Source organism: Brienomyrus brachyistius, unplaced genomic scaffold (genome assembly GCF_023856365.1).
Source record: "Brienomyrus brachyistius isolate T26 unplaced genomic scaffold, BBRACH_0.4 scaffold68, whole genome shotgun sequence".
Taxonomy (NCBI): Eukaryota; Metazoa; Chordata; class Actinopteri; order Osteoglossiformes; family Mormyridae; genus Brienomyrus; species Brienomyrus brachyistius.
The window spans coordinates 848912-862399 of record NW_026042343.1 but is presented as its reverse complement, the minus strand read 5'-3'; the positions used below and the strand labels follow the sequence as shown (position 1 = coordinate 862399).

At 46.5% G+C, this 13488-nt stretch overlaps 1 protein-coding gene across 4 annotated transcripts in view; it reads left to right on the top strand.

Moving 5' to 3' along the window:
• The first annotated feature begins 1475 nt into the window (after nt 1-1475).
• LOC125725491 (solute carrier family 41 member 1-like) overlaps nt 1476-13488 on the top strand; it is an 18468-nt gene continuing 6455 nt past the window's right edge. The window contains exons 1-5 of one of the 4 annotated variants that reach the window (XM_049002436.1): nt 1476-2950; nt 10078-10185; nt 10268-10339; nt 11573-11717; nt 12969-13115. In XM_049002436.1, coding sequence (XP_048858393.1) covers nt 2609-2950; nt 10078-10185; nt 10268-10339; nt 11573-11717; nt 12969-13115 — 814 coding nt within the window. In that variant the 5' untranslated portion in view covers nt 1476-2608. Of the gene's footprint in view, nt 2951-7482; nt 7777-10077; nt 10186-10267; nt 10340-11572; nt 11718-12968; nt 13116-13488 lie in introns of those variants that run through there. The other 3 variants (XM_049002439.1, XM_049002438.1, XM_049002437.1) reach the window with 3 other exon arrangements.

The window sequence follows — 13488 nt, the reverse complement described above, 5'->3', positions numbered from 1 at the left end:
TCTTTACGATAGAAAGCTGTTTTATGTTTGTGGTCATTGGACAGAATGCCTTCCAAGCACAAAAGTAGCGGCAGGTATCTTTAAATTCTTGTTTTGCTGAAGTGTTCCAGTGGGGGCGGGTGGGGGGGGGGGGCATGTGTTAGGGATGGTCCAAAAATCAAAGGTTGAGGGGCCGCAGCAACAGCAGCAGATCTGTGGACACGGCAGATGGCTCGTGGCGTCCCCCCTACAGGGGCCTGGAAGAGGACCTGGCCGACTCCCACCAGTGGCTGCGAGGAGTCCGTGGCGGCCATCTGGGTGCAGGTGCTTCCGCCTTACCTGCTGGCAGGGTTGGGAATGGTGATGGCGGGTGCCATGCTGGACACAGCGCAGGTAAGTCCCAGATGCCACTCTATACACCCAGGATTAACACCATTAGTCATTATATATCATTTTATGGGAAAATGCGGTGAGCTGCCCGGCATGTGCTCTAGGCCCCCAGCACCCTGCTCAGGAGGGTTAGAAGACGGGTGGATGGAATAAAATTTTAAGAATACATCTAGGCATCTGCATCCACAGGTTCTGCATCCATGGATTCAACCAACTGTGGATCGAAAATATATTTTAAAAAAAATCCAGAAAGTTCCGAAAAGCAAAAACTGAATTTGCTTTGTGCCAGTATTGCACTGAATCTACGCAAATTAAGTGTAGGTAAAGAGAGAGAGTAGTTTTATATTATGTCTGCTTATATATTTTATACAAATTATGATGGTTGTGTCTGTTTCGAACATATGCCGTTTTTTTTTCCGTCATAACTCCCTAAACCATACAGTATAGCATTTACACTATATTAGATATCACAAGTACTGTGGTACCCTGGTTTGCGAGCATAATTCGTCCCGGAAACGTGCTTGTAATCCAAAGCACTCATATTAAAGCGAATTTTCCCATAAGAAGTAATGGAAACTCAGATGATTCGACCCACCAGCCAAAAATGTTCAGATAAAAATGATTAATACAAAATATTAAGTAAAAACACATCAAACAAATTAACCTGCACTTTGAGAAGAATCGTGGATGGTGCAAGGGAGACGAAAGAGAGATGAAGAGGAGGGTTATTTTGTAGGACGACTTTCACTATGGGGCGGCATGGTGGTGCAGTGGTTAGTACTGTTGCCTCTGGGCCCCGGGTTCGAGTCTCCGCCTGGGTTACATGTGTGTGGAGTTTGCATGTTCTCCCCATGTCGTCGTGGGGTTTCCTCCAGGTACTCCGGTTTCCCCCCACAGTCCAAAAACATGCTGTGGCTAATTGGAGTTGCTAAATTGCCCAAAGGTGTGAATAGTGTGTGAGTGTGCCCTGCGATGGGCTGGCCCCCCATCCTGGGTTGTTCCCTGGCTCGTGCTCATTGCTTCCGGAATAGGCTCCGCCCCCCCCCCCCCCCCCCCCCCCGCGACCCAGTAGGATAAGCGGTTTGGAAAATGGATGGATGGATGGACTTTCACTATAACTAATGGAATCACTGCTATCTGTTGGCTCACTGGATTCTTTTTCTTTTTGTGCGACTTTAACAAGGATCCTATCCAATGACAGCCGCTTTTGCCTCCAGTTCGATTTCGCGGAAATGTGGAAATTGCATTGTCGTTAAACAGATTCATCACTCGCACTGCTATGCCCTTATTCGGGTGGTGCTTTTCTACTAAACTTTAACTATAGGAGAGTGGGATGCCGACTGAGACCGAGCATGGGAGACGATTACCCACAATCCCATAGCGAGACGATTACCCACAATCCCGCAGTGAGAGAAGAACTATCGGCTCAGTCGTTATAACGTGACGCTCGGTGGACAAAGCATATATGTATTACTCGTATCGCTAGGCTTCGATCGTTTATCACGTTAGAATGTATTTAAAAAATGCTCGCCTTGCAAAACACTCGCAGACCACGTTACTCACAGTCCAAGGTTTTGCTGTAATCTAGAGATGATTTAAAAGTATATGGGGGGATGTGTGTTTGGACGCAAATAGTACGGCATTTTATATAAGGGACTTGAGCATCCGCATATTCTGGTATCTGCAGGAGGTCCTGGAACCGATCCCTCGTAAATACAGATGGACGAATGTAATATATTGGAGTCATAATATAATTCGTCTAAATAATAATAATAATAATGCTATTTATAGTATTATACTATGGTACTGTGGAACCCGCATATATCGATCAAAAAGCTTGAGACAGAATAATTAGCATATTATAATCAAGTAGTCCCCTTACGGTGTTCATTTTGGGCTTTTTTAATACATGACAACATACAGATAAAATTATAACAACGCAAAATTTTCTTATTTTTTACTTTACTTTCATAAGTCTGCTTTGCTTTGCAGTAATTTGTCTGCTTCTGGCTATAGCTATCTGAGGCTAATGCTGCGCGCACAGAAAACGTGATGAAGAAGAAAGTCATTTTCTCTCAATGACAAATATAGACTCGTCGAAGCTTATGGTAAACCGCCAAAACCGAGCCACCGAGATGCAACTGTGAAACTACAATAAGCTATATTTTATATGAAATATCGCGGCGGCAAATGAAAACAAGAGGTGGACTGACCCGTTGTTCTTTATTTTACTCCTTAAATGAACCAAACAATAAGCGGCGATAACAGGAAAGCTGTGAATAACAAGGAAACACGGGGAAATTACACTAAGGATGGTAAGACACACACACGGCGGGTAATTGTACAATATCTAAGACACGCAAAGATCAGGCAAGAACTGAGTACAACCACAGTGGGTTGTATTAAGCTGATGTCATTGTCCAACGTACGCATAAATGAAAACGAGCGGCCATTTTACCGGGGTGCGAGTAACAACAGCAGCAAGAAAACCCCGAATCTAAGTTTCTTTTGTATACCTTTGGATCGTACAAATCAAGGCAGAGAGATTGAAGAGCTGCCCGAAAGGCTACAGAAAACTTGGGTAAGATCCATCGATCGAATGAACTTGAGCCATGATATTGTCAAGAAGTGGCTCGCTCTGTGTTCTGAGAATTTCCTTACGGGCAGAGATGGGCAGTATTTCAGTTAAATGCGTTTAGAAAGCGTATTCAGTTACTTTTGAGCATTTTGTATTTTGCTGGACGGAAAGAATCAGATGTAAGCCAATTTGTAACAAAATAGATTGATAGATTGTATCCTGTGTATTTGAAATACTTAAAATGCTTAATAAAATGACATTTTAAGAACATTCATCGCTAGGCTTACAGACTTTTAAATGCAGCCTATCGCCATCCTTGGCATTATTCCAAGCAAAGAAGCAGTGTTGGCGATCAGCGCAAATGACCTATTAGAATGCAGTAAAATCGGCATATATTGCTGAATGAATGTCAGTATAGTACGATTAGCAAACAGCAGTGCTGTGCTCTAGAACTTGTAAATTAACTTGCTAGCCTCCTAAGGCTAGCGGCATTCTAAATTAAGTTAATTTCATCAGACATGCTCAGGCAGTGGCATCTTGTGGTTTGTCATATATGGAAGCCTTCATTGGCGATAAATCAGGCTAGCTACTTTTGTTCCTAAGGGCGAAATTAATTTCTATCATCTAATCGTGGGAGTTTTTATAGCCACTGAGCTTGTGTAAAAGGGAGAACCGACTAGTGAACTTGATGTTGCATATCATCTGCGTTCCAGTCGCTGGTCCCGTTTGTATTTTTTGAGTGTATATCTAAATAACAGTTTCTTTGAGTTTATGTTCGGCACCCTACTGTAAGACAAAGCTGGAAATTCACGCATTATGATGATTTAAGAAAGCGTTACGGCGCCTCATTGCGCCTGCATTTACACTTTATGGTTAACTGTGTGGTAGATTACTTCCTTCAAATGATACGAAGAAATGCCTCAGACCCATTTGCCTGAACAAAATACAGCTTTTCACAGTCCTGAGCACTCGCTATACATCTAGTTTATATAAAACGTTCTTTAACATTGAAAAGAAATACAGAATTTTATGCATCTGTACGTCTCCGGCATTCCCTGGTAGAATGGCCTCCACGCGACATGCAGATGCCGCCGGCACCACAGTATTGTAGCTACTTTGAATTATACAGAGTTCATTAATTTAATTTGTACAGCACTGTAATTTGAAAAGTGTTTCAAACAGCTGTACTGTATTTTGAAAAAGTCGATAAAATTCTCTAAATAGTGCCGCTATCCGTTCTATTACCTTATATTAACATAATATACAAATGGCAATTAAAACGACAATATACGGTTATAACGATCATTTGCTTATAGTGATCATTGTCACCCAGACAGACATGATTGCTATAAGCGGATTCAACTGTATTAATGTTTATTATGTATTGTAATCATTTATTATAGCTTTGACTACTAGGATTGCTTGTGTACTGATTTACTGATTCATTCTTCTTTTTTACCTGTATACCTTCCTGGGATGACTGAGGGTAAGTACCATATCCCAGTATACCCCACAGCATGAACGATAGCAGTGTCCCCCGTAGTGGTAGAGCGCCGCCCTGCAGTCGAATGTGTGGCTGTGGCCGTGTTGTGTTTCAGAGCGGATCCGGTGCGTTCATCTCTCACACCACTGGATCCCTTCCCCCCCCTGGACTACTGCGACTGTTTTTTTTAGGCACCACTGCATTAAAATAGAACTGCCCCAGCCCTCCCTCTCTAACACCTGGTATTTTAAAAATAATTTATGCTCAAGATTTATCCTTTAGTCCAGGAGTAATAAATAGGAACGTACCATTGGAGTGGAGGAGAAAGGGGGAGGATAAAAAAACAAACTGACCCATATGTGGGGCAGCGGGAGGTCACAGTGTCCCGCTGGATCTGATTAGCAGTCTGGTGGGACGTGATCTCTGAGCGAGCGTGGTCTGCCCACGGTCCGGAGCTGTAGGCTGCTCCAAATGACACTTCACGACATTTTATTATCATTCAGGCTTTCTTATGTGCTGTAAAGCCGTGATCACGAAATATCACTTTGTTTTTGGCAGATGTGGGGGTGGGGGTATTCATAAAAACAGACGAAACGTCTCGCCCGTGAAATTGCCTGTTTGTTTATCCATTGCCTTTCGGCTGAGAGGTGTCTGTTTATTATTGCGGAATATTACCGGAGGGAGCGGGGGGTTATTCAGGGAATCCATCAGGCAGATTAATTAGTTAATTCAGAATGCCGTGTTCTTCTCCTACAGTTTGCACTGGCTTTCCTTCCCGGTCTCAGGACGTGATGATTCTTCAGCGTCCTAACAGGGTTGACATTGGTTCCGTTCTTTCGCCAGCTGTCAGCTGAACATTTTCAGCTTTTCCCTCTGGGCCGCTGAAATAGCACCTGAAATCCTTGGGGAAAATATTCCTGGGCAGTTAAAAAAAACAAAAAAAAAACGAAATGAACGGAAAGTGCCTCTAATTGGCTTGTGGCCTGATTTGGGTGGGTTGGAGATGGTGCCCTGGGAGAAATAGAGAGCAGAGCCTCCGGGCTGCTGTCCCCAGCCCTCATGAGGTGTGTTGGGTCGCTCAGCACATCACCTTAGCCTCAGCAGGAAGCGGCCAAATCTCTGTCTGAGTGTCACCCGCTTATTTAATGCAGCTTTACTGTCATTGACTTAGTGGCCATCTTTGTCAGGTGTGATATGAGTCACATATATTTATCTATTTTCAATAATTCCGCCTTCTTCAGCCTTTCGCTGTTCCAGGAACAGACATGGCTCTTGCTGTCAGGCTGACGTCTAGTAGCTGACATAATGAACGGACTGGCGCTATTAAAGTGCTGCTGTGTGCAGGGCTAACGGTATCGATGCTTCTGATAATTAGGGATGACACGCGGGAGGCTTGCCAGACCATTAATTAGGTGGCAGAGAAGTTACCGTTGTCCTTTTAAATAGTTACATGTGTTTTTCTGTCATCTGGGCACAAACTGGAACAACACGACTGCTTGTTTCTCTAGATGGTGGTGAGGCTGGGAAGGAGTGTGTATATGTGTCTGTTTATGTGTAGGTTATTTTTACATTACATTGTGAGGGACCAAATATCCCCTACAATGTAATAAAAAGTAGTTTTTTTGTGGGGACCATTTTTTCACAAAGATCTGTGAATGCAGTCAAGAAACTAAGAACTTTATTGGGTTACTTATGGTTAAGGTTAGGGCTGTGTAGGGGTTAAGGTCATCATGTTGGGGTTACATGTAGGATATTATTACAAACCTGTATATGTATGTGTAGTTTGTGTGTGTGTGTGTGTGTGTGTGTGTGTGTGTGGCGCGTGTGTGTGGCGTGTGTGTGTCTGAGAGCCCTGAGGCAGCCTGTTTTCGCCTAGATCTCTTCAAACAGCTTCTCACTCGTCCTTCAGTCACCAGAACCTATGTCTATTTCGCCAACCCAGCAATCAATTAAGCTTCATGATGGGGTTTCCGGTAAAGCATTTTGGGTTCCCAGCTCTCCCTCTCTCTATCTCTCTCTCTCTCTCTGTCTCTCTCTCGCTCGCCAACTCTCCCTCTCTCTCCTCCTTGCTCTCACTCTGTCCCTCTCTCTCGCTCCCTCTCTCATTTCCTTTTCGGCCACCTCTGCTGGTTCTGGAAGGAGCAGTCGCCTCAGCCCCTCGACGGCAGACGTGGGGGAGAAACGTGTGACTCGGAGCGGACCGAGGGAGATCACAGCTTGGCACAGGAGAGCGGAGGGGCTGCGTAGAGCACTGGGAAACCCATAGACTTCCCAAGGACACCAGGCTTGTTTGTGAGACGGCCCCGTTACCTGTCCGACAGGCTGTGGGTCCTCGTGAGACTCAGAGCTGCGCTTCTAACCAAAGGAGCAACGGACGTCGAATTGGGCTCAGGGGGGCGAAGTCCGGCAGTAACTGCGAAGCCAGCACTAGAGCCCCAAGGAGCTACAGGCAACCTGTCCCTCATGTTCCAGAGGCCGTGAGTAGTCTGGCTGCCCCCCCCCACCCTCCCTGAGTCGTGCCCCGATGATGACGAACGGCCCCGAGGGTAACGGTGTGGACGTGCGGGAGAAGCGCCGGCCGGCAAAAAAGTTTGCTGCCTCCTACGGGGTCCTCCTGCGGCGGGTGTGGATATTCCTGCGGCACGGGGAGCGAACCGGGCTGGACCGGCGGCCATCTGCCGCCTGCCTGCTAGCCAGCGAGGCCTGAGCAGGAAGTCTCTGGACGCCCAGTGGCGGAGCCCCCGTCTGTCTGACCTCTGTCTGGCAGGACAAGGACAAGCCTCTAAAAAACAAACAAGGAACAGGAGGCATGTTTTCACATCAACACTGACTCAGACCTGAAGCAACAGGTGGAGGAATTGTGCGGAGATTTCTTCGTATTCCGGTCCGGAGGACATTAAGGGCAGCGATCTCCGTATTCCTACCTTCTCGACATGACTTTCCGGATTTGTTTCACTCAGTCAGACACCTCCTGCTGAGTCCTTTCACGATTTTTCTCAAGGAGAAACTCGATCATGCTGTGAAGGATTTCGACAACATCGCCTCCCCCCCCCCCCCCCCCTGGTGCCGATGGGACCCCTGTGACCCCCCCCCCCGTGACCTCCGGCGCCCGATGGCGGTGACACAGCTTGAACTGGAGCTGCGTTATGAGGGCCGCCGGCTACGCGCTTTCACCTGCCGGCTCACGCGCTGCGCCCACGGCTTCCTGCCGGAGACGTCGGGTCAGATCGCCTCCCAGGTGTTGCTGCCGTACCTGGTCGCGGGCCTGGGCATGGTGGCGGCTGGCGTGGTCATGGACGCGGTGCAAGTAGGGGCGCTTGATGCGCATCTGTGTTCGTGTGCATGTGTGAGTGTGTCTTTAAATGAGCTCTGCAGGCTGGGTCTGCATGCGCAGGCTTTACACAGGGGATATTTAATGGGGTGCCATGCTTTTACGGGTGTCTCACTGAATAGGCAAATGTGGAAATTGAATGGTGGGAAGTTCATGGTACCTCTGTCATATTGGGGGAAAATAATAATGACAAATGGAAAAAGCTTTGACTGAGGTTAGATGTGTTGTGTGAAGGTTGTATTTCTGGTCAATGGGCAGGATTCAATGTTATTTTACAGAAGTATCCTTCAATATCTACCCTAATTTCTAACCCTAACATAATATCTAGAAATATTTTTTTCTGTTCCACAAATCGGTACATTGTTTTTTTGTGATTTTTTTGTTTCCCGCTCGGGCTCTAAAGCCCTTGGCTGCAGCCTGATTGATAGGAAGTGATTAAATGTTAATGAGCAAACGCCTCCCACCTGGCGCTCATCTGACTGGCTGTCAGTGTGGTGTCCTCCGAGCTGTAAAAACTGCTGCGTCATGGGCTTGGGGGGGTTCTGCATCACCCCCCCCCCACACCACCACCACCACCCATACCTCCATCCCAAGCTGCTCAGTATGGATGAATCATTCTTAGCTCAGCCTGTAAGCCAGGTCTGAATGCTGGAGGTCACACCGTCTATAAAATACCTCCTATATGTCATTTCTTTCCTTCCCTATCTTCTTGTCCTCCTTCTCTGGCTCCCTGTGACATGCTGTTAAAACTAATGCCACAATACCACTTTCTATATTGCACTGGAAAACATTTTAAGTACATATACTCAAATTGGAAAGCATAAAACATTTCAGTCATGATATCAGCTCATTTAACATTGGACACAGTCAGCAGCCAGGATGCAGCCAGGACATACCCAGAACCCAGCCAGAACATACCCAGAACCCAGCCAGGACACAGGCAAGACATTAACAGGACACAGGCAGGACATGGACTAGAAGGGACATAGACAGCACATAGTCAGCATGCAGCCAGGACAGGACATAGACAGAACATTGGCAGGACATAGTCAGCATGTGTACAGGACACAGACAGAACATAGTTAGCATGCAATAAGAATGTAGAAAGGTTACAGACAGAACGCAATCAGGACATTGACAGAGCACAGATAGTACGCAGTTTGGACACAACCAGGACATAGACAGCATGCAGTCAGAACATAGACAGGACAGAGACATCATGCAGTTAGGACATACACAGGGCACAGACAGAACGCAGTCAGGGCATAGACAGAGCACAGATAGTACGCAGTTTGGACACTACCAGGACATAGACAGCATGCAGTCAGGACATAGACAGGACATTGATAGCATGCAGTCAGGACCTACACAGGACAGAGACATCATGCAGTTAGGACATACACAGGGCACAGACAGGACATAAGATGCAGACAGGACATGGCCAGGACTGAGACCGAACACAAAGAGGACACAGCCAGGGCACAGCCACAGCTCCCAGGCTTCCAGCCACTGTGGGAGCTGTTTAATTCATGCTGGTTATTTTCACAGCCCCCTTTCTGCCTGAATCGCTTCCTCCTTGGTTATTCATGGATGGGGGAGTTTGGGAATTAGGAGGAGGGTGACATCGCATCCGGTGACAGTTCAGGTTGGCAGCTAGGACAAATAGGGAGTACAGTCGCCCCTGTTCTCTCTCAGGATAGAGGAAGACCTGGAGCTATGTCCAATGTCCTGGGAGAACTTCGTGATGATGTCTGTCCAGTAATTCCAGTAATTTAGCAGCAAATGGGGAAGGCAGAGCTGAGAATAGCTAAAAATACCCTACATCTTACACATTTCTCAACTTTTAGCATTTATAAAAATGATGTATTCAAGAATGTTTTTAGTCTTTTTTTTTTTATAAATTAATCATGCAACTGGCAGTCTGGTGCTTCAGGGCTCACTCTAGTCCCATGTATTCCGGCTGTTGTACCCTTGAATTTCTGCAGAGAAAGTATCTTCTGTGAAAAAAAGACTGCTCTAGAAAATCTGTAAGTTTCCTAAGCGTCATCACAGCAGCTGAAAGCAATTTAGCTATTAATAAACAACCGGTCAGTGTAAATAAAATGATTAGAGTCTGAAAAGAGGGTGTTTCTCAACATGGATGTGATGGGGCAGGACCACAGAGAGGAATTTTTAAAACTAAAACCGTATTGGAGAATATTTGGATGGCCTAAATGCTGCTGAGGTGACGCTCATCATTTTTAGTGTAGTATCGTAGGATTGAGCTCAACCTTAACTTGCGCCGGGTACCTCACACAGCTCTGTCTCCCCCCGCAGCACTGGGACGTGTTTAAAACCATCTCTGAGGTGTTCATCTTGGTGCCAGCACTGGTGGGGCTGAAGGGGAACCTGGAGATGACACTGGCGTCGAGACTGTCCACAGCAGTGAGCGTTAGGCCGCCGTGTGAGACAGGATGCTTGGTGCAGTGGCAGCAGTAACAGCCCTATGCAATCCCCCGTCTCGCAGGCCAACGTTGGGCAGATGGACGACCCCCAGGAGCAGTGGAAGATGGTGTGCAGTAACCTTGCCCTTGTCCAGGTAGCCTTACAGCGACACAGACACACACACCAGTGTAGATGCATCAAAACTTTGTTTCCTCAATAATTCACCATTAATTCACTCCATTGTCTGCAGTCGGTGCACCCTGGTGCTCAGACAGTGAATCGACGTCGTCTGTAAGCTATCGCTTCCTCATTCCTGTCTCGTTTAGGCCCTGAGCATAAACGTTAATTATACTCCGTCTGGCAGGAGATTTAGGAGACCTGGAGTTCGATCGAACTCCACGCCGCTACCACGCACAGCAGAGAGACATGTGGCCTGCTAGGACCCTGGGACCGAGGCAATAAAAAGATGAACTGCCCTCTTCCCATTATAGCATGTAGCTGAAGGTGGGACAGTAGTGTCCACAGAGATCAGAAGGGGACATCAGGACAGAGTCAAAGATCAAGGGTCGTCCTACATCGTTCATTTCTGTAAAGGGCCAAAAATTTTAGTTTGTGTGTGCGTGTGTAAGTTTGTATAATATGTAATATTATATGTTTGTGTCTATATATGTGTGTGTGTGTGTGTGTGTGTGTGTTAGCCAGCTGCACAGTCTTAACTGCACATTTTAAATGCTCTTCTGTGAATCTCAGTGTGTGTTACAGCATCACGTTGTAAATGCCTGTGTAAATTCCCGTAACAATTTTTACCATCCTGTAACGGGGTCTCGCCAGGGCCAAAGACTTGGCTGGAGATGAGTGTCTGACACAGCAGTTGACTTTATAGGATGACACTTAATTCCTTAAAGCTGCTCGATTCATTCTGCCGTAATTGAAGACGAGGCTGTTTATCCAGTCCTAAAGCTGGCTCAGGCTTAAACCTCAAGATAACTGTTCGTTTGTCAGAAATTCATCTCAGAAAAGAAACATTGCAGAGCCGTAGCAGGATGCTGCCGATTAACGATTATTTTCGGCTCCTATCAAGGGTTTAAAGTTTATCTCCTGCTGTTGTAAGTCTCATGCAGCTGTTTCATTTTTTTTAGCACATTAACTACTCTTCCAAAGCAGTATTTCCTTGTGCCATTTTAATTTTTTGCGGTCATTTCTGTCCCATATGCTCAGCAATGCTGGTTCAGGAGTTTGGCCTGAATCCATGGCTGTAGACCATCAGGCTGTAGTTCATCAGACCAGAGCCAGTCCAAGGGATAAGCAAGCTAAGTGGCTGCATTGGTCTGGCTTTGGGAGGTCCAGCATTTTCTATAACCTGCCCTGCTCTCTGTCCTCCGCCCAGGTGCAGGCTACTGCGGTCGGCTTCCTGGCGGCCATGACGGCTGCAGCTCTTGGAGCGGTCTCCCGCGGAAGGGTGGCGCTGGACAACGCCAGCTTGCTGTGTGCGAGTAGCGTGACCACAGCATTCACAGCAGCGCTCTTGCTGGGTAAGCTCGCACAAAACCTTTCCCCCATCTCATCAGGGTCAGACCACCCACTTCCTGTTCCTAACTAGCTGATTGTTCATTTGAAAAGCTTCCTGCATGCAGCTTTTATCAGAGCGTTCAGGAAGACACCCTGTTGATTTCAGTGGAAAGCCCTCAAAACATGCTAAAAAACTTGCCAAATGATGTCATACCATAATTTGCATATTTAAAAAAATAAGAAAAATCCATCCGTATATGCATTTTCTAATGCCAGACAAAATATTGTACATAGACGATAAATAAAATGTAATTTGCTTTGGACAAAAGCCTCTACAAAATGAAAGAAAAATGACATCGATATTAAAAAGGATATTAAACAGGGGCAGAGGAAGCTCGTATTAAATAAAAGCTGACGTTCCAAGCTTTAGCCAAATGCCAGGACATATTGTTGTTTGATGATGTGAGTGACCCAGCAGAGACGCGTCTAACAACTGGTTTATTCAGACGGAACGACGACCACGGGCACGGCCATCATGGCGAGCCGAGCTCCGGAAGATCGCCGATGTCCACTCAGAAAGTCGCTAGTTTTGCTGTTAGGGTCTTTATTTGGAAGAAAGCTGAGGGCCGTCGGTGCCGGAAGATGCTTTGGACTCCAGATGCTGAAAGTCCGAAGGACCAATAAACTAAACTGAAATTCTTTTGCGTCAGCGGTAGCTATTAACAGCTAACAACAGGAGCCTCAATGGAGAAAAAAAATCACAAAGTTGCCCTTTGAGTCGTGTTTTTCTTTGACAAAAACAGACATGGGCAAACTGCTCTGCAGAATTCTGACCCTGCGTTACCACCATCAACCAGAGGGGGCGCTCTCACCAACCCTGCTTTCAATGCTAAGGGGGTCTGACAATTAACGAAATCTAGTGGCTCCAGAAAGCACAGTGACGCCATAGTCAAGCATCTGCTCCACCTCCTGGTCACAGTGGGGTGGTTACTGCTGTTTCTGCAATGCAGAGAACAGCTCATCACCTCCTTGTGACTGTTTCATCCTGAGAAGGTCACCTTGATTCAATATGGCATTGTTCCATTAATAGTCGTCATGTTTGAATATATAGCAGTGAAAGCTTAGGCTAAGGTTCTGCATCAACACCTCCATGTCTGTGAATTGCACATGAATTAAAAATGCAATTGTACATGCAAATCCCCAACTGGTCCATAGACTGCTACTGTGAACTGCAACGTCAATGTTAAGGTCTGACTGCATTACTGGTTCTATAGGCCTGGTGATGGTGGGGGTGATCATCGGGTCCAGGAAGGTGGGCGTCAACCCAGACAACGTGGCCACTCCCATCGCCGCCAGCCTGGGTGACCTCATCACGCTGTCTTTGCTGGCCGGCGTCAGCAGCATTCTCTTCCGCTGCAGAGGTGGGTCTCTTGATAGCCGCGCCAACGCCATTCACTGACACACCGTCACTGAGTAGTTAGGTAGTTAAATGTGTGTCTACATGAAAACGTAGAGAAAAAATAAGAACCAATAGGTTCTCTGGGACATTTTAGAAATCTCTACTGAAAGCGTTAATGCGATTAGCAGAAAAATGTTTTCGATGCATAAAAATGGATCTTGTTGCATTAGTGTCAGGCAGTTGAATGGAAAATCCATCCATGCCTTTTTGGAATGCGAGGTGCGTGGGAAGGTCTTATGGTGGCCTAATGGTTAGGAAAGTGTGCTGGTGATCGAAAGGGTGCCCTGAATCCCTGACTAGCAAGCTGCACTCCACTGCCACCCCCCCCCAGCCAC